General features: G+C 54.3%; 1 protein-coding gene across 2 annotated transcripts in view; it reads right to left on the bottom strand.

Moving 5' to 3' along the window:
- Positions 1-24,348, bottom strand: part of MINDY4 (MINDY lysine 48 deubiquitinase 4) — a 111,839-nt gene that overhangs the window by 37,463 nt on the left and 50,028 nt on the right. For both annotated transcript variants that reach the window (XM_060020682.1, XM_060020683.1), the window contains exons 6-12: positions 21,791-21,849; positions 16,624-16,730; positions 13,780-13,896; positions 12,461-12,549; positions 3,313-3,414; positions 1,534-1,597; positions 317-382 (exon numbers count right to left, since the gene is read on the bottom strand). In XM_060020682.1, the coding sequence (XP_059876665.1) occupies positions 317-382; positions 1,534-1,597; positions 3,313-3,414; positions 12,461-12,549; positions 13,780-13,896; positions 16,624-16,730; positions 21,791-21,849 (604 nt within the window). The remainder of the gene's footprint in view (positions 1-316; positions 383-1,533; positions 1,598-3,312; positions 3,415-12,460; positions 12,550-13,779; positions 13,897-16,623; positions 16,731-21,790; positions 21,850-24,348) is intronic.

The raw sequence follows: 24,348 nt of genomic DNA, 5'->3' as shown, positions 1-24,348 counted from the left end.
CTGATTGCCCTCGGACAGAAAGAAAGCTCATAACCACAGTCCGATAGCTGACACCCTTCAGCCTGACCCCGCTCCATCCCTGCTTCCGCAGCCCCCGCTGCAGCGGCTCCCTTTACCTGTAGCCATGGCCAGCCCTCCAGGAAATCGTGGCAGAGGTCAGACCCTCTGCCCCCGAGCCCACTCTTCTCCAGCCAACATCGCCCCACTACCCCAGGGTGGGGATGAACGGAGAACAGCCCCAGTTCACCAGCATGTCTCCCACAAAGAAAACAGAAGCTTAGCAATGCACATCCCACAAACTAACCATTGTTCATACCTGATGGACGCTCTGTTGAAGAAAAGTCACCAGCTCCTCGTAGCAGGTCAAACTGTGGAGTGTGAGCTGGGAAACACAAACACACAGGGTGAGCTGCCCAAGCCCGGGGGACAGTCCCCCGTGCTGGATTCGTTTCTGTGGCCCTAACTTCAGCAGCTGCAAGACCCCACTGGGGAATGTCCCTGCACTCAGAGAGCGGCGACCTCGGGAGCGGGGATGGAGAGGCACTCCTACACCTGTGTGTGATTCAAAGGCTGCAGGGCCCAGCTGGGGTCTCTGGGGCTCCCGCCCTGCAGCAACACTGGGCCTGCCTTTAGAGGCCCCAGGATTGGAGACATCATGGAACTAAAGCCACAGAGCCAGCATCATGCATGGATGGCCCTGACGGGCGGGGCTGCACCCTGCAGGCTAGTCACAGATATCTGAGGAGCACCTTGGGGGCAGGGAGGGTGGGGGGACAGGGGAGTACAGGGTGGGTGACCCACTCAGGTCGCCGTCACCAGGCCTGTTCTAAGCCCAGCAGGCAGTGCCCTGAGTTCAGTGCAAAGCAGTGGCTATGCGTCTCCTGTGCTTTCTCATGCAGGTCAGAAAAGAACACTTTCACAGATAACATCCAACAAAGTGAGATGCTTAATTAAGATCCCAGGGCCACACATGCCCAAAAGGTCAAAGGGAACAAGCTAAGTAAAACAAAAATCCTCAGTGAAGAGGAGGTTAATTTGTGGGAGAGTCTCAGAGTTTCCACGTTTTCACACGTCTCTCATTTCTCTGCGGTCCTTTGTCTTACTTGGGTCTGGCCTTCCAGCTGGTGCTCCGTCCATCAAAGCTCTTCTCTGCTAACTTCCTCTCCCTTGCACCCCCACTACCCTCTCATGGCAATCCCAGAGAGGATGCTATGACATAAAGGGGGACACGGGGAAGGCTGGGGTTTAGCCAAAAGGCATGGTGCATCGAACGCTGGAGGGACGTCATGTTCTGTACAAGCTCAACATGACAGGGCGCCCATCAGCCTTTTAGCCATAAAGCCAGTTCTGGCCAGAGCTCAACCCAAAGGCCCCCACCTCTGCCCGCACCCCAATCCCAGGTGGAGGGTTCTGCTGGCCTGGGCCACAGGGAAGGCTGGCCCATCCCCAACTGAGGAAGGATTTACTTATATGAAAGGAGACTGTCCCCAAACAAAGCCAAAGGTTGCGTGATAATTTTCCAGAAAGCCATACTGTTTCTAAGACGCCATCTGCTTTGTATTTCCCGGTTGGACTGAACTGCTGTGTTCTCGAAGCCCTAAAAAGGAAAGGGAGATGCATGAGTCTCTGCGCGGAGGGAAGACATGCCCCAGAGCCAGGGCACAAACCACACGGGTTGCTCAATGAGGACAAACCAAAAGGTGGCCCAGAGGGAAGAAGGGAGCCAAGCGCACCTCGTTTCCCCGCTTTGAACTCACCCGCTAGGCCGGGTCCGGAGAACTCCACTAAACGGGAGGGGGTACAGTGCGGGTGCTAATATGGGATGGAAAAAGGACAGCCGAGGGAGAGCTCGGGATAACCAAACCCAAATCCTGGTAGCAGGAAGTCTGCCTCTCACCCACCGACGAGCATGCTGCCAGACTAAGGAATGCTCACTTGCCCTTCGCCTTTAGGGACTTGAAGTCCAGCCTCTGTCCTCTTGGAGGACATCTGTTTACACAGCACCTGCATGTGCGGCCCAGGAAGGCATGGGCTAGAAGCTGCATTTGGGTTTGGGGCCACTGTGACATTAGCCTGCTGTGCAGCCTTGGACCAGCCACTGCCCCTCTCCGGGCTTCTGTTTCCTAATCTGTAAAGTAAGGAGAGATTGAATTTTTGCCCCATATGCTCTCAAGGCTGCCATGCAGATCCTAAGGGCCAGGGTTTGTAAGTTACCTGGAACATGGGTGCCAAGGACAAGCACTCGATAAGAACAATAGTGATAATGATGATAATACCCAACACTGACACCATACTTAGTACGATCCAGACCTTATCCTAAGTGCTTCCTACTATTACTTATCACTTATTTATACGGATAAATGATTTAAACTGATCGATGATACTGTCATTCATTATAGACCATTTTATTTATGTTGACTCGTTCAATTCTCACATTCACCCCATTAAGTAATCATTACTATCACCCCTATTTTCCAAGTGAATAAACAGGCTAGGCACAGAGAAGCTGAGTCAGTTACTCAAGGTCACAGAGCCAACAAGCAACAGCACTGGGGGTCAGCCTTTGGAGTCTCTTAAGTTCTGTGCTCTACTGACCACTGTGCCCCCTTCCAGGGTGTGGCCCTTGTATCCAAAGGGCACCCCCTTTGCTAAAGCTTAGCCACACAGCTGGGATGAAGTGATGCTTCCACTCTGAAGGGTCAGGCTGGAAAGCCGGCAGGCCATCCACATAGATTATGAGGATGGTATCCTCCACCAGTAGGACGGAGGTAGCAGGGAAGACTGCGCTGGCTCCACCGCTCATCTCTCACCTCCCCGAGTCTCCTCACTGGAACGGGGATCCAAGTGACAGAGCAAACAGGAGTGTGCTTTGGGGACTTGGGGGAGCAGTACAAATGACTGGGTTGACCTAGAGGCTGTTTTCCGAGGCCTCCGGATCAGAGAAATGTAGAGGGGAGCAAGCTGCCAGTGAGGGGGCAGGGAGGGGGGCATGGGTTTTCTCAGGCAGGTTACATCCGCCAGCACCCCCTGCAGAGAGGGATCCCCAGATCTGACCCCTCTCGACCGGAGGCATGTGGAGGGGTGGCCCTCCCCTGGTGTGGGGCTGCCCAGCACATCAGGCCAACTCTCCAGGCTCCTGCTGGCCTGGAGCACAGGGCAGGGGTCTGGGAGGACACAGACACGGTCCTCAGGCCCAGACGGCCTGTGTGAGACGATGATTTCCCCAAGGACAGGAAAGCGCACAGCCAGCTGGCCTGTAGCTGTGCCCGCCCGAGGTGGAGTGGTAGCAACACAGCCCAGGGAAGCACTTACAGTGTGACCACGGCTCTCTTGTGGCCTCCAGCCCGCCACACAATGTCCGCGATGGCCAGGGCCAGGCAGCGGGTCCTACGAGCGTTTGAAGGCTGCAGCTGCCTGAGGACGAAAAGGGAAGTGTGTTTATGCCTATGGGGACAGACATCAGAGACAGCGCAGCCCTGTGGAAGATGGCCTGTCCTCTCCTCTGCTGCCCAGCGGAGCCCTGCGGCCCAGGGGCTCGGGCAGAGCCTGGGAGGAGGGCCTCTGCAGATGAAGACCAAGGGAAGAGCTGTGAGAGAGGGGCCCTGGCAGGGCTGGAGGAGGAACAGGATGAGGAAATCACCCACGGGAGCGAAGGGGCCTCTGGAGACTCGGCAGGGCCTGGAGCGGTGGAAGAAAAGGCTGCGGGTTCTGACAAAGCCCAGGGGACTGAGCCCGGAACTGCTGCCATCCCAGGCAGGGGCACCGCCCTGCCCCGCCCAGCCTTGGCCAGCCCCGACGCCCAAGCCCCTGGAGACAGCGGCTCACGCAAGCAGGTGCCCCGCGCTCCCCCAGCTGACAGGAGACCAGACCACGAGTGCTGAGGGGAAAGTAGCCTGACTTGCCGGTTACTTGGACATAGGGCGTGGGGGCGTGGGGACGTGGGGGCGTGGGGGCGTGGGGGAGGGAGGATTCGGGATGACGCTGGGCTTCCGGTGAGTGCATGCTGGTGCCACCAACTGAAATGGGGAACACGGGAGGGGGACGGGGGGTGGCGGGGAGAGCTGGAGGTGCACGTGGGACGACGGGGCGGGGACGGCGGGGGGGGGGGGACGCAGCTGGAGGTGCACGTGGGACGACGGGGCGGGGACGGCGGGGGGGGTGACGCAGCTGGAGGTGCACATGGGATGCCCGGGTGAAGCTATCGCTCTAAAGCCCAGGAGAGCGGCTCGGGCTGAGTAGAGGCTTACGAACCAGCAGCGTGTGAGGGGTCCTCGGCACCCCACGTGGCTAAGATCTCCCAGAGAGAGGATGAGGAGGGCAGAGGCGGCGGCCAAGGCTGGAGCCTCGTGGAACTCCAGCGCGTGGGAGAGGCAGGGGAGGCAGGCAGGAAGGGCAGAGCTCGGAGACGGGCCGTTACAGTCTTGGGAGCAAAAGGGCTGGAGAAGGACAGGCAGTCAGTGGTGTCAAAAATGGCAGAGAGGGGCTTCCCTGGTGGCGCAGTGGTTGAGAGTCCGCCTGCCGATGCAGGGGACGCGGGTTCGAGCCCCGGTCTGGGAAGATCCCACATGCCGCGGAGTGGCTGGGCCCGTGAGCCGTGGCCGCTGAGCCTGCGCGTCTGGAGCTTGTGCTCCGCAACGGGAGAGGCCACAGCAGTGAGAGGCCCGCGTATCGCAAAAAAAAGAAAAAGGCAGAGAGACCTCTTACCATAAAAACGGCAACGAAGAGGCCGTTAGTGCATGAAGTCCGTGAGAAAGACAGAAGAAGCAATAGCCACGTACAGACGCTCTTTCCGTCTCCAGGGCTCCACAGAGCCGTGCTTCTCGCCCACCCCTGGATTCTGGGAAGTTTTCTTAAATTCCTACGAAGGCAGGCTGAGTGTCTGAGTGTCTCACTAGCTAACAAACAAAAGGGGCTTGACGCCAGCGCTCCCAGCAACGTAGAGGGAGCTTCCATGTTTGCAGTCACCAAGTACCCTAAGCTCTAGGCTGAGCTGTCGGGTGGGGAGCAGGTGAAAACTGGTGTTTGTCCTTCCTCTCCAGGATAGGAGAGGAGAACCCGGAGACCAGGACACAGGTCACCATGGTGGGCAGCATGTGGTCACGGCCCAGTCCGTGGGCCACAGAGCCAGCCGTCTGCACCTAGGCCGTTGTGGTCCAGTGACTTTAAAGTGGTAGGCAACGTGACATAGGGTCCCTCAGTTTCCCCATCCCTAGACTGGCTGGGGCAGTAGTACCTCCTTCATCGTGTTGGGAGCTTTAAATGAGATGATCTGTGTAAGGTCCGTGGCCCAGTGCCTGGCATGTGGAGAATGCTCAATAAAGGGTACCCATTGCTGTTGTTTTTATGGAAACGTCAAGTGCCCACTTTGGCTGTGGCCAGAGAGTTCACAGGATGGTGAACTCCCTGTATCTGATGTGAAAGTGACAACAAGCCGCTGACACCAGGCAATGCTTCTCACTCAGTGAGACGCAGCCTGCCTGGTACGTCTGCAGCCTCAGGAAGCCTGCCTGCTCCTCTGGAAACAGCTACCACACCACCAGCAAACCGGGCACCTGAGATTCGGGAAGCACTGGCCCTGCGCCACTGTCAACTATGAAAACAAAGGTGAGGAAACTGCTCTGGGATTCGGGAGAGGCTGCCAAGGACCAAGGAGGGCCTGGAAAGCAGGGCTCATCGGACAAAGGAGAAAGGATCCGGGTGCGGAGGCGAAGGCCAGCGAGGGCAAGGGGCTTCCCCAAGGCCTTGAGCCAGGAGTGGAACCCAGGCCCGACCACCACACTTCTCCCAGTGCTACTGTTTTCTGGAAAGCTGTGTCTGGAGCTGACGCAGGGAAGAGCATGCTGGAGAAGACACGGGGAAGGATGGAGAGACTAAATGGAAGCCAATGAAAAGAATGAGAACTTTTGTGTAGAAACACGGAAGTTCAGAGGGTCTGTAAATTAGAGCCTGTGAGACCTGGAAGATAGGCCGGGCCCAGGAGCCAGATCTCTTGATAGCGTTGCAGGTGCAGGAAAGATGGGCTCAGAGGCAAAGGGATGCTGGCCCCCAACACCAGGAGCTCCAGATGCCTGGTTCCACCTCGCCACGCTCACCTTCTTCCCTCACTGCTGTTTCACTTTGTCCAGTTTTTACTAACTGTGTGACCTTGGGTGAATCATTTAGTCTCTGGGCCTCAGTTCCCCCTTTTAAAAGGGGACAATAATAGTACCTCCTTCACAGGGTGGTTTTAATGATTAATGAAGTAATACGTGTGAAGTGCTTCTAACAGTGCCTGGCATGCGATAAGTACTTAATATATGTTGGTTTTTAAAATCTTATTTGTGGCTGCACTGAGCAGCTTTCAGGCAAGCGTTACCTGCTTCAGTAAGTTAGTGTGGACCATAGTGAATGTTTGCAAGGTGACCTGGTAGCTCCGTCTGGAGGTGTTCCAGCACGGACGTTCTAGACAGAGGATACAATCCAGGCATAACTTTGTCCCGCTCCTGCCCATGTCGAGGGATCTAGCTGGGGAGTGCCCTAGTCACACCTGTGCTGTAGGAGGAGCCTGTGATGAGTATGTCCAGTGAGGACAGGAGGGAGGGCAAGATGAAGCAGCAGTGCTGGTCGGGCCCTGGCCGTACAGCTCAGCTGAGGAGCAGGGCACCCCAGTCCTGGGCAGGGGCGGGAAGGGGATGGGCGTGGGTGCCCAGGAGGTGGGACTGACACGACTGGCGGTCACCTGGATGGGGGTGGGGCAGGAAACAAGCCCTGGGGATGACGGAGTCCAGTACCGTGGGTTGCGATTCCAAGGAGATGAATGTCCAGAATGCAGACCCTGGGCCAGATGCCCGCAAGCATCATTCCAGCCCGGCCCTTCTGCCGGGTAACCGGCCACAGGGTATTCAGGGCTGGGGTGCGTGCGGATGACAAGAGGGAGGAGGGAGGCGCTGCAGTGAATCGCCAGGGAACTCAGGGTCTGCCTTCACCTTGGTGACCAGGGTGGTCCTGCACTTCCTTCATCAGTCACGCACGCGCCTATCCAACCCCTACCGCGAATCTAGCACCTGGCCGGGCTCTCGCACCAAGAGAAGTTTCTGTAAAAGAGTCTAATACCTCACAGAAGAAGTGCAGGATTTGTCTAAGGGTGGGCGATGGGCGTCAGGAAGTAATACATCCTATGCTTGGCTTAATTACCCAAGTCTTTCAGATTAAAAAGATGTTTCTACCATCATTAGCTCAAAACAGGCTCACCAGTCCACCCTGACGTGCCCGCTAGTCTGAGCCTATAGAAGAATCAGAAGCTGGTGAGTGACTGCAGACCTTTCTGCCCCCTTTCAGGGTCAGACGCTGCCAGAGCTGGCCTGGGGACCCCCAGACCTGGGTTCCAAGCCTGGCTCCGCTAATGGGTCCAGAGGGGCCTTGGGCAAGTACCCCTCCTTCTCTGGGCCTCGACTTCCCCAGTTGAAAAGGGAAGTAGAGGCGAGAGGGCAGCTCCCTTGCCTGTGGCGCTCCCTGAGCCCGCAGGGGAACGGGGCTCACCATCGCTTCCCACGAGCCCTCCTCAAGTGGAAAAACACCGAGCCCTGCCGCCTGGCTCTGCCGTCCCCAGTTGAGGAGAGGCCGGCTGCCGGCCTGATGGGATGAGTCTTAATGAAGCCAGACAGCCCTGCAGAAAAAACACCACCTCTGCCAAGAAGCCATTATTTCAGCATGATTTCCCTGGAGGCCGCAGTCACATCCTCGTGCGGCTTCGTAAACTACAGAGCCCAAAGAGCTGCACCTTGGTCACTGGGAGTCCATCTGGGTGTCCTGCCCCCGGGTGTTTCAAGCTCATGATACTCAGCCTCGTGCGGGGAGATGGCAAGCAGGGGGCCACGCCCGCCCAGGCCTGCAGACCCAGTGCAGGAAGGCCCACCGGCCCTGGTCCCGGAGCTCCCAAAGCGCCCAGCATTCAGCAGCTGCAGGTGCCGCCTCTGTGTGGCATGAGGGCCAACGCAGTGCTCCTAAAGAGAACAGAGGAGCTTTCCTGCTTTTTTCTTCCTTTTTTTTTTTTTAAACCAGATCATTTCTGAAATCTTAGAATTTCAGAGTCAAAAGGGAGTACTGCAGGCTCCAACCCAGCTCAGCACACCAGCCTGTGTAGCGACACCAATGACCCAAACAATCAATATTAAGATCGTACAAATGCATCAAGGAAACCAGAGGAGCCGGGCTGCGAGAGGTTCCCGTAGGGATGTCGAATGTCATCCTTTACTCACACGAGGCAGCAGGTCCCCAGGGGGTTGCCATATTACTCTTCTGTACTCTTCTGATATTTTTTTTTTCCCAAATTAGGAAAAATGGGGAGGTTCTGCCTAGAAGCCCTTCGTAAACTACAGAGCCTAAAGAGCTGCACCTTGGTCACTGAGAGTCCATCTGGGTGTCCAGCCCTCGGGTGTTTCAAGCCCATGACACTCAGCCTCCCGGCACCAGCCCCTCCTGGCCTCTCTGGCTCGCCTGGGGCTCAGGGTCTCTTCTAGGAAACAGTGTGGTGTGACAGACGTGCTTGGCTCTGCCCCGGAGGTCAGATGTGAACCTGGACAAGCATCTTTCCCTCTCTGGGACTCAGTTTCCCCATATGTACCACAGCAGGCGATCTCAAGGTCCCACCCACTTGCACAGCCCTTGATTTACAAAGGATTTGGTTTGCATTTCCTTACTGAGTCAGACTTGGGCAGGACAGAGATTCACAAATGGAGAAAGTGAGGCCTTGCTGGCCCACAACTGTAATCCAGGTCTCTGGCTGGTCCAGTGCTCTCTTCAGCAACCGCCATCCTGGGACAAGCTAAGGACCACAGAGCTGGGCACTCCCCGCAGCCTCAGCACGGGCACCTATAGGCTGCACTGACACCCACTTGGCAAGGACGACCTTCTGTGGCCTCCAACCTGTAGGGCCTCACCTCTGCAAACGGTGACCAGACTCCGCTCTCACCTCCCCCCTCGGCTGCCAGCCCCAGGCCCCGGCCGCTCACTCCCCTGACCTTTGCTTGACCCAAGTCCTAGCCTGAACCCAGGAGGACTCTCTCCTCTCGCCCCCAGTCGGCCTCCAGCCCCGAGGCAGGCTCATGCCTCAGCACAGCTAGGTCCAGAGCAGCGGAAGCCAGAGGAGGAGACATAGGATGGGGGGTGTGGAGGCAGCCGGTACTCCTTGCCCACAGCCCATCACCACTGGGACCTCCCCCAGCTGGTCCCTCGGAGCCCGGTCTCCCTGAGTCCCCTGAGGCACTTTCAGCGAGAGCAGCCGGGTCACTGGGCCAAGCTCTCCGCCCCTCCCTCTCGGATGGGTGGGAAGAATGCCCACTATTGGGCCTGGTCGGCCAGCAGCACCAGCAGGAAGCCAGACCACTATGCTCGGTCTGCATGGACAGCAGCTCTGGGTGCAGGGCCTGGGGCCGCAGGCGTGGAGGTGCCACAGGGGAGGGACTTACGAGGAGCACCCACGGCTGTGGGACTCCAAACAAAGGTGAGGTCACTCTTCTGCGGCATGAACCCTTCCGCGCTTCCTGTGGGCGGGACCCTGCCTGGCCAGCAGGCCGAGCTCTCCCAGCTGCTCGGCACAGGCCTCCTCTGGCCCACCCAGGCCGCCTTCCCCCAGAGCGGGGCTCCTTCCCACCAGGCACACCCCACACACAGCTCCCAGCAGCCAGCAGCCCCTTCCAGCCTCCTCCCCTCCTGCCCCACCAGCCCGGCCTCCGAGGGCCTTCAATCTAGGCTGGCCACAACTCTTCTTCCCACAGCTGGTACAGTTTTCTTTCTGCCCAGAGCCCGTCTTGCGCCCCCAGCCTGAATGGCTTTCTGCCTTCCAAGCCCTAGCTCCCCTCTCAGGTGTGGCGAGCAGAACTCTCTCCCGAGGACATGCCTGGGGATCCAGAGGCTGTCACATCCCCTTAGTGGGAGGCTGCCTTGTGCCCTGGGCAGAAACGGCCCTTCCGGGAACCAACTTATACACCCCTCCCTGACTGTTGGGAAATGATCTACAACTTCCCCCAAGAAGTCCAAAGTCCAAGTTCAAAAGCAGCTCTGAACGGACGTGGGGGCTGAAATGAATTATCAAACACCTCCCACGAGGGCCAAGGCCAAGGCTTGACCTGAGCAAGCCGCTGGGCCCCAAGGGCCCTCTGGCAGCCTGGCCCGGGTCTCGCCCTGCCCCCTACACTCTGCCCTGGCCACTCCCTGCCCTCAGGCCTCTGCACATGTTGTTCTCCTTACTGGAATACTATCCCCTCCCCTCCCAGTCAGTCTGGATAACTCATATGTTTGTCCCGTTCATTCAACAAAAGTTCCGAAGGCCTCTTCTGTGCACTAGGCCTGGGGCTGGATGCCAGGGACTGGCTACGGCCCAGGCAGCTTAGGAAGGCCCCCGTTCTCAGGGGGCTTGTGTTCTGGCGCACAGACAATGGACAGGTAATGACTTGGATAAAGAGGGCATCCAATGGTGGAGGCCTTGCAGGCAGCGTCTGGGGAGGTCGGGGAAGGCGGCCCTGAGGCCATGGCCTCTGCGCGTGAGGAGCCGGGGAAGGAGGCCGAGGGATTTGCTGGGAAAGGAGAAATCGAGGGAGGAACAAGCCTGTGCGAGGGTGTGTGCGAAGCCAGTCAGGAGCCCTGCTCACCCTCCGGATCTCAGTAAGATTAAAATGTCACTCCTCCAGCAAGCCTGCCTGACCCTCTTCACGTCCGGGTGGGCCCTGAGCTCCCTGCACGTCCCCCTGGGACCTCCTGTTCATCTGGCTCTCGTGTTCAGTCGCAGGTGCCATGAGGGCAAGGCCACAGCTGCCTTGTTGAGGCCCGCACGCCCTCCAGGCGCCTATTAAGTCCTCCCCGTGCGCCCCTCTCCAGTGCAAGGAGGGAAGGTAGGAGTGGAGGTGCATATGTGCTTGGAGAGGGTCCCTGCGCCCTTAGCGGGCAGGCATCCAGAGGTCCCTCACTTAGCCAGTCCCAGCCAACCAGCCAGCCAGGAGCGTCCCTGACCATCGGACGCTCACTGTGTGGGCCGCGCTTTGCTGGACTGGACCCCAGAGCAGGCACTGGGGAGGAGAACAGCACAAGGTCAGACCTTGCTGTGCAAATGTTGTGTCGCTGGGCTTCCGGCTGCAGTTACGCTATGCTTATGGTTAGCGTCTTTCAGCTTGAAACCAAGCACCTTGATTGTTACTTTGTAAAGTAATGAGACAAATCATATTATCGGACAAATTCTGAAATGCCCAGCATGAAAAGCCACCTTCACTTGAATCCTGTCTAAGGCCACATCCTCTAAGCTGGTAAAATGTGTTTCGTTTTGTACAAGTTTGGCTGGATGCCTGGGGAACTAGTGTCTTTCCCAGGAATTTGAACGTGAATAAATGGGGGATGGGCCTTGTTGTCTTTAAAAAAAAAAAAAAAAAAAAAAAAGGCAAGTCCCTTGAATTCAAGTTCAGGAATTGTCAAAACTAAGCTGTGATTTTCAAATCCGCTTAATCACAACTTTGGAGAAGAGAATGGAGGTATCTACCGGGCAGGAGGATGCTTCCAGGGAGCTGGAAATATTTTCTTCCTTGATCTGGGTGCTGTGTTCATGGGTGTGTGATTTTGCAATAATTCATTAAGCAGAACATACATGAGTTGAGCCCTTCTTTGAGTTGTGTACTCTTCTGTATGTATATTAGATTTGAACTAAAAAAGAAAGACAAGTGCCAGAAGCTCTGTAAATCTGAGGGTGACTCAGTACCACTGGGCACATAGTTACTGGTTAAGGTAAGAGGGCTGCCTCCTCCAACTAGCCGAGCTGGCCCCAGCCTTGGGTAGCCCCTCGATAATCCTTCTACTTGAGCACCAACTGCAAGGTAGGATTATGGATTTCTCTCCATCCCTCAACCTCACAGAGCACTCGGGAGAACAGAGAATGCGTCTATTCCTCTCTGAATCACCGGTATCCGCACAGAGAGAATGTTCCAGAAATGTCTGCGGAGGGAGTAAGGATGAGAATGAAGGGCTGTGTGCAAACACTCAGCGTGTGAGGTGGAGACAGAATGGCCAAGGGGAGGAAACTGTATCCTGCAGGTCTGGCTGGACCGTGTGGAGATGGCTGTTAGCAGAGGTGGGGGAACGAGAGGAGGGAGGGGAGACCTGGGCTCAGTGGAGGGGTCAGCAGGCTGGCCCGGCTGTAGATGGGATTTGGCGGTTGCTGTGCTCCACTCCTGAGGAGGGGGTGGCCTGAGTTTCAGTGCTGTTCCAACTGCCACTTCCCATGTGGCACAGGACTTAACAAGCCTCCCTGCTCTTAGAAACAAATGGCATGCAGGTCATTTAAACTGGTCAGCACTGGCCCTGTTAGCCAGCCACCGTTTCCCTTTCCAGAAGACGGGAAATATCAGGGAACAAACACACATTTCCTTGCTTATTTTTTCTGGACAGTGAGGAGAAGCCTTGGGAAGAGAAGCTATTGCCAGAATGAGCGCTGACTTACCGAGCACAGTCAGCTCTGCTATCTCCTTCAAACAGGAGTTTCTGTAGGACACAGCCTTGGACAGCGGCCAGAACCCCACACGGACCACCCTGCAGAGAAGGACGCGCGTCAGTGCCTGTGAGAACTGACCCAGGGTAGGGCCACCTGCTCCTCTAGAACCAGCCTCCTCCAACAGGTTACAGAGCCTCAAACAGGGGTCTCCTGCGTGGTGACTACTTCTGTGAAGTGCTGACCCTGAGTCACAGAGAGGGGGTGACAGAGGCCCAGGTGCCCACCGCTAGAGGAAGGAGCAAAGTCTGTGGTGTGTGATGGGGGGAAAGTGACTCTTCACGACCCGTCAGCGGCTGTCACCATGGGTGTCCGGGCATCCAGAGACATGTTTCCGTGTCCACAGGCTGACGGTGTCAATTGTCTACCCAGCCTTCAAGGCCCATCCTAAAGGCCTCCTCCTCCAGGAAGGCTTCCCTGACCATCTCAGCCAGAAGCGAGCCCCTTGGGCAGCCTCCGCTTGTGTAAGCAATCTTGTTCCCCGGCCAGTGGCCTGCCTCAGCACCTAGTAGGTGTGACTTGGAGGGAGAGGGCTCCTTGAGGAGCTCACCCCTGTAGGCATCAGCAAGTACAAGGACTGTCAGAGCAGGGGCCGTGGGTGCCCTTGAACTCGGGGTGCAAGAAGATGTGCTGACTTGGCCAAGTTAGGGGCAGAAGTGGGTGGTCTTGGGGTTCTTCCTCAGGCAGTGTGGGGCAGGGGGAGGCTCCTGGGGCTTGAGAAACGGAACCTGGATAAGCTGCCGGATTTTACGGTTATCTTCTGGCCCTGGAAATGTGTATCTTGGCAACTGTGTATAAGCCATGTTCAAATCCTGCCACAATCTACCTCCATTTCCCTGTCTTATATCATATCCTCCCCGCACACTTCTGGTCCTCACGCTTGGTACTTTTGCCCCTTCCTGCAGTCCCTGTATTTTCACACGGCCTCCCTTTGTTCATGCTGCCCTCTGCCTCCAGTATCCTTTCTCCAGCTCTACCTGCAAAATCCTTTCTCAGTACTTAGCTTAAGGACCCTCTCTGGTACCCCTGAGCGGACACAGGCCCCCTCCTGCTCCCCGTCCCCTCCGGCATCATGCACCCCTCACGGCAGCGGTCACGTTGCCCCGCTCTGCTCTGCCAGCCACACGTGAAGTTCCTGCCCTGGGTGACAACTCAGCAAATGAGGGGCTGGCGCAGGCAACACCCACAGGATTTACCAAACTGGGGAACGTGTGGCCCTGTCCGTGATGGGCCCACAGCAGGGTCCCTGGGGGCACTTAAAAACAACCTGCCTTGTTCTGCACGATGCCATATTTTAATGATGCTGAGTCGTTAAAGGAAAAATTCTGAAGTTTCCATTCGTCGTTGAAACAGCAAAAGCTGGAACCAAACAGAATGGTCTTTATGTCCTGTCAAAAGAAGAGAGAATTGTATTGGTTGTTTTAAAAGCAAACAACAGTACACTGCTGGGTGTTTGCATTCCCACAGGAGCTGGTCTTGAGTTCTAGCAGGGTAGTCTGTTTTCCAGCAGGGTAATCTGTTTTCTTTTTATTTTGCAAACCCATTCTTCTCATATTTGAGGACAGAGAAAATGGACCCTCAGGGTCTTACCTCTGGAATATCTGTAAACCTTACCAGCCTGTGCTGACCCAGGCCAAAACCTTTTGAGCTTCCTTAGAAGTTCCTTGATACACAAAATTTTAGTTTTACGGAAGACCTTGGAGGTTCTCGACTGCACATTATAATTACCTACAGAGCCCTGAACAATCCTGACGCCCAGGCCCCGTGCCAGGCCAACTAAAGCAGAACCCCTGGGCGTCGGACGCTGGCATCTGTACTATTAAAAGCTCCCCAGGTGATTCCAACGTACAGCCAAGTTTGAGAACTGGTGCTCTAGCAAACTGTGACCCATACGCCAAATCCGACCCTCCACTTGCTTTGTAAATAAAGTTTTATTGAAACACAGCAATGCCCATTTGTTTACATGTTGCCTGTGTTTTCTTTTACATTACAATGGCAGAGCTGTGTGGTTGCCACCGAGAGGTAAAAATACACTATGTAGCCCTTCACAGAAGAAGTTTGCCAACCCCACACTGGTGCAACCCCTTCCTACATGTAAGGATCTCCTCTGCAACATCACCGGAGAGCGGTTCCCCCCATAAACTTGGCTTGAACACTCCAACCGCCAAGTGAAGAGGGTTCCCACCACTTCCCAAGGCAGCCCCTCCATTTCTTCACGGCTCTGTGTTCTCAAAACTTCTGGCTGATACGGATCTCCCATCAACCCAAGCCTCACCCTCCAGAGCCCCAGAAAGTGCCAACCCCTCCCCACTGACCAGCCCGTGGATGGGAAAGCAGAGCCTCATCTCCACTCGCCCCTTCCCCATGCCGGCTGCCTCTTCTCTCTCCGCCATGATTTTACATCCGAGAGTATCTGAAGGGCCAGCATGTGGATTCTGTCACTACCCGCTCAGACCATCTCTTTGCAGGTCATATCTTTCCTACAGACTCACGTTTCCCTCTAGAATCGGTTCTTTTTTTTCTTTTCACTAAGTACAAGGAAAATCTCTGTGACAGAGCGTTTGTCTACACGTCATCACATGTGGGCTAGTGGCACCCAGGAGAGAGGGGTGGGTAAATTCATCTGTCAGGGCTTGGTTCCCCTTCTTGCACCAACTACGATCATCGATGTATTTGGACTGAGTTTCCCAAGAGCCTAGAAACTATAGGACCTTGAGTTTTCTGGCTGAAGCCCATGTCTATTCTCTCAATCACAGAAAGACAGCTCCCAGCTAGGCACAGTATGGTTGCCAGGTCCCAGGGTTACGAGCCTGGAAACCTGGGTCCTGCTTGCTGTGGCTGTGGACACCACGTGTGCTGGGTCCTCCTTTCTCTGTGTGGGCCTCGGTTTTTTCAGCTGCTTTTGGAGATGCTACTACTGGGTGGTCTTTAGAGGCCGCTGAGGACCCTTCACCAAATAGCGGTACCCACTGCAAAGAATCATAGCCCTGCGGCTACAGACAACCAGAGCACTCACTCCCAGGCTTGGGGCTACTTAACTGTGACTGACCCTCTCCCTGTGGTTTCAAAAGAAGGAAGGGAAAAGGAGGAGAAGGATGGGGAGGGACAAAACCTCTAGAAAAACCTTTGACTTTTCATCTGCGTGCTGAGTAAATACTTGGTAAGCAGGAAGAGAACACGGTCAGCTGTGTCCCCAGGAGTTTTATTTTTCCCTCCTGGATCCTGGCTGAAAAGCCAGTGGAGGACAGCAGGGGCAGCATTCCATCCCGCAGGAACCACTGGCCACGGAGAAGGGTGAGGCCCTATGGCAGCAGAGATGGTGAGGAATCCAGGACATCCCCACAGAGGAGGCTGCTGAGGCCAGGAACCGGCTCCCGAAGTCCTGTGACTCCAGGAGGTCACTGGTGTGAACCCAGGTGGCGCTGAGGAATTGGTAACACTTCCCTGTCCTTCCCTTACTGCAGCCCAGCCTGAGCCCAGCTCAGGGGACCAGTGCAGGAGCACAGTCAAGCCAATGAGGACAATTATCCCGTTCCCATCGCAACCCTGGAGTTACCAGCTACGGACATGGTGAAGCAGAGCTCTGGACCAACAGAAAAGCTGGATTCCGGAATGTTTGAATGGGAGGAGGTTGTATCCTCACCTCTTGTCTCAGAGAAGGAGAGGGAGATGCCAGGACTAGGCCCTTGTTTTCCTGACTCTCCGTTCAGGTTTTCTTCCACATCACATGCAAATTTCCATTTTAACAGTGACTGAGAGATTGTAACAGGATGAATGGAGCCAGAGAGATGAAAATCACCTCATCGGGCTTCCCTGGTGGCGCAGTGGTTGAGAGTCCACCTGCCGATGCAGGGGACACGGGTTCGTGCCCCGGTCCGGGAGGATCCCACATGCCGCGGAGCGGCTGGGCCCGTGAGCCGTGGCCGCTGGCCCTGTGCGTCCGGAGCCTGTGCTCCGCAACGGGAGAGGCCATGGCAGTGAGAGGCCCGCGTACCACAAAAAAAAAAAAAAAAAAAGAAAATCACCTCATCCACACCAACTCAAACCCATATGCCTTCAATTCACACCAACTCAAATCCAGACACTTCACCTGGCACTTTTCAACTGACACCCACCTTCGCCACTGAGAGGTCGATGGGCTTTGACTCTACTTGCAGCTTGAGTATCGATGGCACTGGAGACAGGATGACTTCTTCCCTTAGCAGTTCATCCTCCACATCCTCTGAAAGACAACCGTGGCCACGTGAGCTCCTTGTTATGACTCACAGAGAACAGACTAGGAAGCCGTTTAACGCCCAGGACGCTGATGAGTCTTGAGGTGGCTGGAATGAGAGGAGGGCTCCTCCACCACCCACCCCCTGTCCCCGCTGAGGCTCCCAAGCCTTCATCGGAAGGAGAAAGGCAGAGTGAGAGCCCTTGCTCCGTGTCACCCCACGCTGGTCCCAGGATGCTGGCAGATGGGACTTGGCTATCAGTCCACTAGAAAGCTCTGCTCGTGGACATGCAGAAACAAGGGCCTAGGCCTAAGCTGCGAGTCAGGCCCAGAAAAGCCTGGCTCAGACACAATTCTTACGAAAGGTGGGCGTGACCCACAGATCTGTCCCCCTGAGGACAAACATGAAGAGGGCGGAATTAGGAAAGAAAATGCCGCCCTTCCTGCGAGAATAATAATAGTTATAATAGATTATCACTATCGTGGCTTTCATTTACTTACCATCTGGGTTTTATCATCTGAGCCCCAGAACAGCTTCCACGAGAGAGTATCACCATCCCATTTAAAGATGAGGAAACTGAAGCTTAGAGAAGTTAAGGAACTGACCAAAAGTCACACAGATGGAAAGTTGCAGAGATCGAACATAAACCCAGGCCAACTCCTAACTGCTCGGCCATCCTGCCAGTCAGACCTCCCTGGACCTCCAGCCAGAAGGGAAACTAAGTCACATTCTCATAGCTGGGGTGACTGAGGCCCAGAGAGGGTCCCAGCGTGGGTGTTGCCAGCATCAGCCTGTGCTGTCCCAGCCGGTGAGGCTCCCTCTCGCCACCACACGCACTGCCGCAGCATCTACCAGAACCCTCAGAGGCAGGACCCAAGTGAAAACGGCCCAAGGCAACGACGCTGGCAAAGCTGGGCAGGCCGGTCTCCAGAGAGCCTCTGGAGACTTCTTCCATCCCCCTTTCCCCAAGATTAAATGCTTATTTAAAACGCATGCCACGCTGTATAGAAACCAACATGGCCTGCCCTAATTCTGTGCATCTGGGACTACAGAAACGTCACAGTCCCTGCCCCGCATCTTCTGAGACGGTGTGCAAAGGCCAACATCCCCAGAACATGTGCCATAAGCCTTATTCTACAGCCTCCTTTTCTCCCCTGGAGGAGGACCAGGCACAGCACGAGGCTCGGTCCACTGAGATGGAGACAGATTTTACCTTCAGGGTGAAACAAAATTTTTAAATAAGTCTGGAATTTAAATGAGAACCTTTCTCAGTTAGGGTCTCTAAAAAAGCCACCCTGTGACCGTGGCCTTACAAAAACACCTGAAATAAAGACCAGATGTTCACCCAGCAACACACACGGGTCTTGAAAACATGGCTCTGGGTAGAGAAAGTAAGAAAGCAAATGGGATGTATAACACAACACGATTTACATCCATTATAAACACATGCACACAAAACAACACTAAGCATTTTTGCAAGAACATACACAAGCAGAAAGAAATCACTAAACACGTGAGAGTGGTTGCTTACGGAGACAAGGGTCATGGGAGTGTAGCATGAGGCTAAAGGGAAATCAGGAAGGAAAGGCAAGAGGGAGGCCAATGAGCAGGCTCTGCAAAGGGCAATACTGAGAATGTTAATTAAGCAACAGAGATGTGTGATTAATCCAATCCTAGGCATCTGAGGGCCAGAACAGAGGGGGAGAGAAACTGAGTGATTCTGCCCCGAAGGGTCCTGATGCCTCAGCCAGACTGTTTCCTGGAGGCCCAGAGCGGGCAGGATTTAAGCCTATTCGGAGGCTTCTGTTTAGTCTAAGGCTGTCCTGAAGGGAACAAGGGCTGAAACATGCTCTGTCTGAGCCCCATGAACTAAGTCTGAGGCTGGAGGCTGGGGGCCCAAAGGGGGCTGACTGATGGAGCCCCCAGGAACAGGCAGCCTCCCTCGGCTTCTGCCAGGAGGCAGCTGGCGCCTGTGCAGGGAGCTGGTTCACGACCATGAGGCAGGTCCAGATGTGGCGGGATGGCCGTGCAAAGGAAAACAGAGCACTCCAGCATGACATGTTGGCCAAACAGATAAAACCAGCTGCAAACGCCAGTGGCTTGAAAATGCTATTTTTAAGGCCCTGGTGTAAATGCCTGGTTGAAAAGAAGCAAGGGATTTTGTTTCCCACACCATTTTATTTACCCTTTGGAGGAAAACATATACATATACTTGGTAGTACTTAATAGAGGCCCGTATATCTCTTTTTCCAGGTTCCCACCCAGTACTTCACACTAACTGCAAGATATCTTCTCCTGGAAGTGCCCCAATGTCCCGGACTCAGGGTTCTCAGAACAGAAGCCTTCCAGGCTTCCATTTTGATAAGACTCCATCTCCCCAACCCTCCACCAGGGACCCAGGCCAAAACCTCAACCCTCTCCCACACGCCACGCTGCTCCGGCCTCCAGATTATACCGCCTCCAGAATCCTCATACGCTGCCCCCCGCCTTCTCTCCCCACTGTTACAGGAATGTGTTGTCATTTTTCTATTTGTTCATCAAGCACTTTACTGAGCATGCACGATGGGCCACTGGTTATGTGGGACGGAGGAGGTCCAGAGATGGTGAAAACACCACCCCTGGCTTCAAGGAGCTCACTGCCTAGAGGGGGAGACAGAGCCCCAAACAAAGAACACGACGTTAGTGCTAAAATGGAGACGGGTGCAAAGGTTATAAGAGCAGAGGGGAAGGGGCAAATAATTCTGCCTTAAACGGTCAGGGAAGCTTCCCACAAGAGGTAAATATTTGATCAGGGTCTTGAAATACCCATAGGAATTCCCCAGATAGAACAGGGCCCCAGGCACCTCTTCTCTGGACTATTCCAAGAGACCCTCACCAGTCTCCCAAACGTGCAGACTCCAGCCCCTAAAATCCATCCTCCACGCACATCCAGAGATGGCCTCAAACATCGTTCGCTTCACATCTCTGCTTGACAAGACCTTGCTCATCCGTCAAGCCCAGTCTAAATGCCACCTCACTATGGAAACTTCTGGAACCCACCAGTCTTGGCCTACTCACCTCCTGAAGCAGTGAGGAGCTGCTGGTCATCCACTTTGTGTGTTGCTATCAGGGGTCACCTCTATTCCTTCGTCTCACCCAGCCCCACCCTCCAAGAAGGCAAGGCCACTTTTCATCACAGCAATGAAAAGTGCCTTTGACAGCCCTGTATGTGCCCAGGCGTGTAATGCTAACCAAAGTTTGCTGACTTGAACCAAAGAAAGATGAGTTGGGATGGCGAAGGGAATGCTATTCCTTGTTTCTGACCCCCCACCCCAAACTACTCTTCCCCTTTCTCTGGGTGACTGGGTTGCATGCCCTCTTATCTTTTATCTCCGTCGTCTTCTCTAAATCGTCAGTTGAGCCACCGGCAAAGAGGGGTCGGCCTCCCGCTGGAAAAGGCACACACACTTCAAACAGCTTGGTTCTGAGAGAATTGCTAAAAGCCTTCCTCCCAATAGAAGCCCTCTGGGGTCCCAAGGCCGGGAACTTTATGTCCAAACAGGAGTGGCTTTCATTAGAAAATCTTAAAGCGCTTCACAGAAAGGCTTCAGATGCCAGCCCTTCCCGGCTCCGGCCTTCATTCTGCACAGCCGTGTGCCCAGTGAAATCTGCCCCTTCCTGGGTGGGCCAAATGATCCCACCAGCCATTTCTGATGATTAAAACTCTGAGGGGGCTTCCCTGGCGGTGCAGCCAATGCAGGGGACACGGGTTCAAGCCCTGGTCCAGGAAGATCCCATATGCCGCGGAGCAACTAAGCCCGTGAGCCACAACTACTGAGCCTGCACTCTAGAGCCTGTGAGCCATAACTACTGAGTCCGTGCGCCACAACTACTGAGCCACAACTACTGAGCCCGCGTGCCACAACTACTGAAGCCCGCGCGCCTAGAACCCGTGGCTTCTCCGCAACAAGAGAAGCCACCGCAATGAAAAGCCCGCACCGTGCAACAAAGAGTAGCCCCCGCTCGCCGCAACTAGAGAAAGCCTGTGCGCAGCAACGAAGACCCAACTCAGACAAAAATAAAAAAACAAAAAAAAACAAACCTCTGAGGAACTCCTCTTACCTCTGAGAAGAACTAAGCAGAATAAACAAACCCCTGCCTCCATCATTCGGAGGCCTGCCCCTGCCTTTCAACTTCATCAAAGCAAACTGTCAGCATGTCTCACACAAGTCACTTCTAAAGGGCGAGCTGCTTTCCTCCTTCATATTGAAGGGAGTGCTTAAAAGGAGACGAAAAGGGTGTGAGCAGCTCTCAGCTCCTGTACGCCAAAATGGTCCAACAGGTAAATTGCTGGCTTCCAGGAGGAGAGCAAAGGTCAATGGCACTCAAGCCTCGTCCTTTCGTGTCTGGTCCTTGGTTGTCCTCCTTTATTCTATTCTTGGCTTTTGCCAAGTCCTGCAAACCCATCAGTCTTTGGAGAGTAGAGAATTCCAGAAAGAGAGAGAGAAAAAAAAAAGATGGCTTCAAAACGAAAGAGTGGATGGACATGTTCTTATCTAGATCTTGCAGAGGAGGTACACAGATGTATACACATGTGAAAGGGCACTGAGCTGAACACTCAAGGTTTGTGCACTGATGTGCCTCACGATTTGTATTTTACACCTCAGTGATATGTGGGGGAAGATGTTTAAAGGATAGGCTTCTCCAGGCAGAGACATACTAATATTTTGACTGAGCACTGTCTTCTAGAGACTTCTATAGGTTCTGAGTAACCCTAAAAGAACCTGCAAATGCAGAAAAGGCTTTTCTGCCCCCTCTCTCCCAGTGTGGATGTAGAAACGTCCAGACTTCTTATAAGGACTTCTTCGGGAGAGATAGGCAGGGGAAGACGGATTTGGACATCAACCAAAAAAGAGAGAAGCCTGCTCTACTCACCGGGCCAGCCCCTCCTTCCTGAGGTCAGGTGGGAAGAAAGGAGCCCCACCCCCAGGCCAGCAGAGAGCGCTACCACCCATTACCTCCCAGGCAGACCAAATGAAGACCCCCTGGGCCCTGATGGGCACAGCACCGAGGCCCCAGTGGTACCCACCAAGCTGCAGCACACCGAGCTCACCGTCGACCTTATTGGATGCTGGCAACTGATTACTCCTAGAAATAAAAAAAGGAAATGTCAATGCACCATAGGAGAATGACAGAGAGATGCAAACAGCAGAGAAGAGTGGGAGGAGTACTGGATGGGGCTTCAGGAGGTGGGTTCTCTCCAGCTCTGGCCCGGTTCTGTGTATGCCTTGCACCAGCACTCTCCCTCACTGAGCCACAGGTTCCGTATCGGATGGGACCAAATCACCTCTGGGGCGCTTTTCAATTCTGTACACACACACACACACACACACACACACCCCAACCAACATAGGTCGATGGACCCTGTAGTTTGACACTTCCCGAGAACCGAATGCAAGCTAATTTGCTGATGCCACTGTAATACCGCTGGGAAACACATTCACACGTGCACGTGCACACACACACACATCAAGTTCCTGCAATCACTGCACAGATTTTCTTATCTCATTTTTTTGTTTGTCTCCTTTCTCCCAGCTTTCTTGTAAAGCTATCAGCAGCCATTTATCAGAAACCTCAAGAATGCACCAAAGAATACACACTGTGATTCTGACTTGTAAATTCAGAGATGTGCACACAGAGCTTTCTTTAAAGGGCTCACCTGTGTTTCAGCTCTCTTTGGATCTTTTTTCCCTCCAGCATGCATCGATCTGAACTGAAGTAAAATCATTTTTTAAAAAGAATGTATTAAAAATAACAACATTACATCACCCTCTTGAAAAATTCATTTACAATGTTAAAAATGACAGCTCTTTTGAACGTGGCATTGAAATATATTTTCCTCCAACATCCTTGCAGGCTAAGATATGATTGAAGTAACAATCATAATCTTGCCACAGTAGGTTCTATTGAATTGGCTTCCTCCTGAAGATGTATGAAGGGGCGTGAGTGGAAGACCACGGAGGACGCGCAGTACCGAATCCCTGAGCACGTCCTGCTCTGGACTCCGGGTTTCTTCCTCTGGCGCTGGAACACAGAGCTCCTCCACCCGCCTCCCAGGCGGCCCCTCATCCTCCCCCACGCAGCTGAGCCCATTTTCCTCAACTCAGAGCCACAAAATTCCTACGCCCCTAGGCTACCAGGATTCTGCAAGTGTTCTTGTGGGGAATGGTGAGAGAACAAGCTGGAAAGGGGAGCTAAGGCACGGAGGGGCAGCAGGAGGATGTAGAGGGGAGGGGGGGCACACAGACACTGTGCCCCCCTCCCCAGGGCCCAGCAATAAGGAGCTGCACTTTCATCAGAAGCCTCCACCAGCCAGCCACCCCTCGCCCCACCCCTATCCTCACTGCCACTAAAGCCGAGGACCTGAGTCCCATCCCTTCCATCCCCTGTGTCACTATTTCACCCAGAGACTAAGGCAAGGTGTCTGAAAAGCAAGGACGGAGGCACAGGTGCTAGATGGTCTCTAAAAGCCACCTTGCACCATTCTGAGCTGGGAACATCAGCAGAAAAGACATCTCTGGAACACCCTGATGGCAACAACATCTCTCTTGGACCCATCTCTGCTCTCTGCCTCTTCGTCTCTCACCCAGATCATTCTCACAGCCCCCTAACTGGTTTCCTGACCCCCCGTGTGATGCCCCACCCGGTGCTGGTCCCCACATCTTCACACGAGTGTCAAAGGCATCTTTCTAGAAAGCAAACTTGACCATGCCACGGCCTGGCTGAAATTCTTCAAAGGTTCCCCAACATCGTCATCAACAAGAGACATGATATTTATAAAAAATGATGGCAATTATAGCGGCGGCAAATACTTTCTGATTCCTTTGACTGTTGCAGGCACTGTGCTAAGTGCTTTGCAAGCATCAAAAGTCATCTGCTCCTCAAAAGAGCCTTAGGAAGTAGTCAGGGCACTGAGTCTCAGAGAGGTCCAGTAATTTCCCCAGGGTTACACAGCATATAAGTGGCAGCACAGGGATCTGAACCTAAGCAATGGCTCCGAAGATGATGGCAGCAACCATGACATACACTGCTTCCTCGTAAGACAAAACCCAAGCCCATTAGTGTGCCCTCTGGGCTGCCTGTGACCTGGCTACCTACCGCCCCAGCATCACCTCCCTCTGCGCTCTCCCACTCCACCTGCACGTCCTCCACGCTAACTTCTCAGCCCACGCCTCCACACCTTTTCACAAGCTGCTCACTCCACCTAGAATATCCCTTGGCAAGCTCACACTCATCCTCTACAGCCCCGTTGGAATGTTACCTTCCTCTCAAATGCAAAGCATGCATTCATTCATTTCTTCACTCACTTAGCAAACGTGGCAGCTGTCCAGCAGGGCTGTCTCCCTGCCCCAGGGAGACCCAGTTGCGTACAATAAACAGACATAAATTGCACTGTGACATGCTGTAGTAGGCTGGATAATGGTCCCCAAAGATATCTGCATCCTAATCCCTGGAAATGGAAAATGGTACCTTATATGGCAAAAAGAACTTTGCAAATGAGATTAAGTTAAAGATGTTGAAGTGTAAGAAAGTAGCCTGGACTATCCGGGTGGGGGCGACCTAATCACAAGTGTCCTTATAGGAGGG

This window comes from Delphinus delphis, chromosome 9, assembly GCF_949987515.2.
Source record: "Delphinus delphis chromosome 9, mDelDel1.2, whole genome shotgun sequence".
In the NCBI taxonomy this organism is placed as follows: domain Eukaryota; kingdom Metazoa; phylum Chordata; class Mammalia; order Artiodactyla; family Delphinidae; genus Delphinus; species Delphinus delphis.
This window is presented reverse-complemented; position numbering and strand designations above follow the sequence as displayed.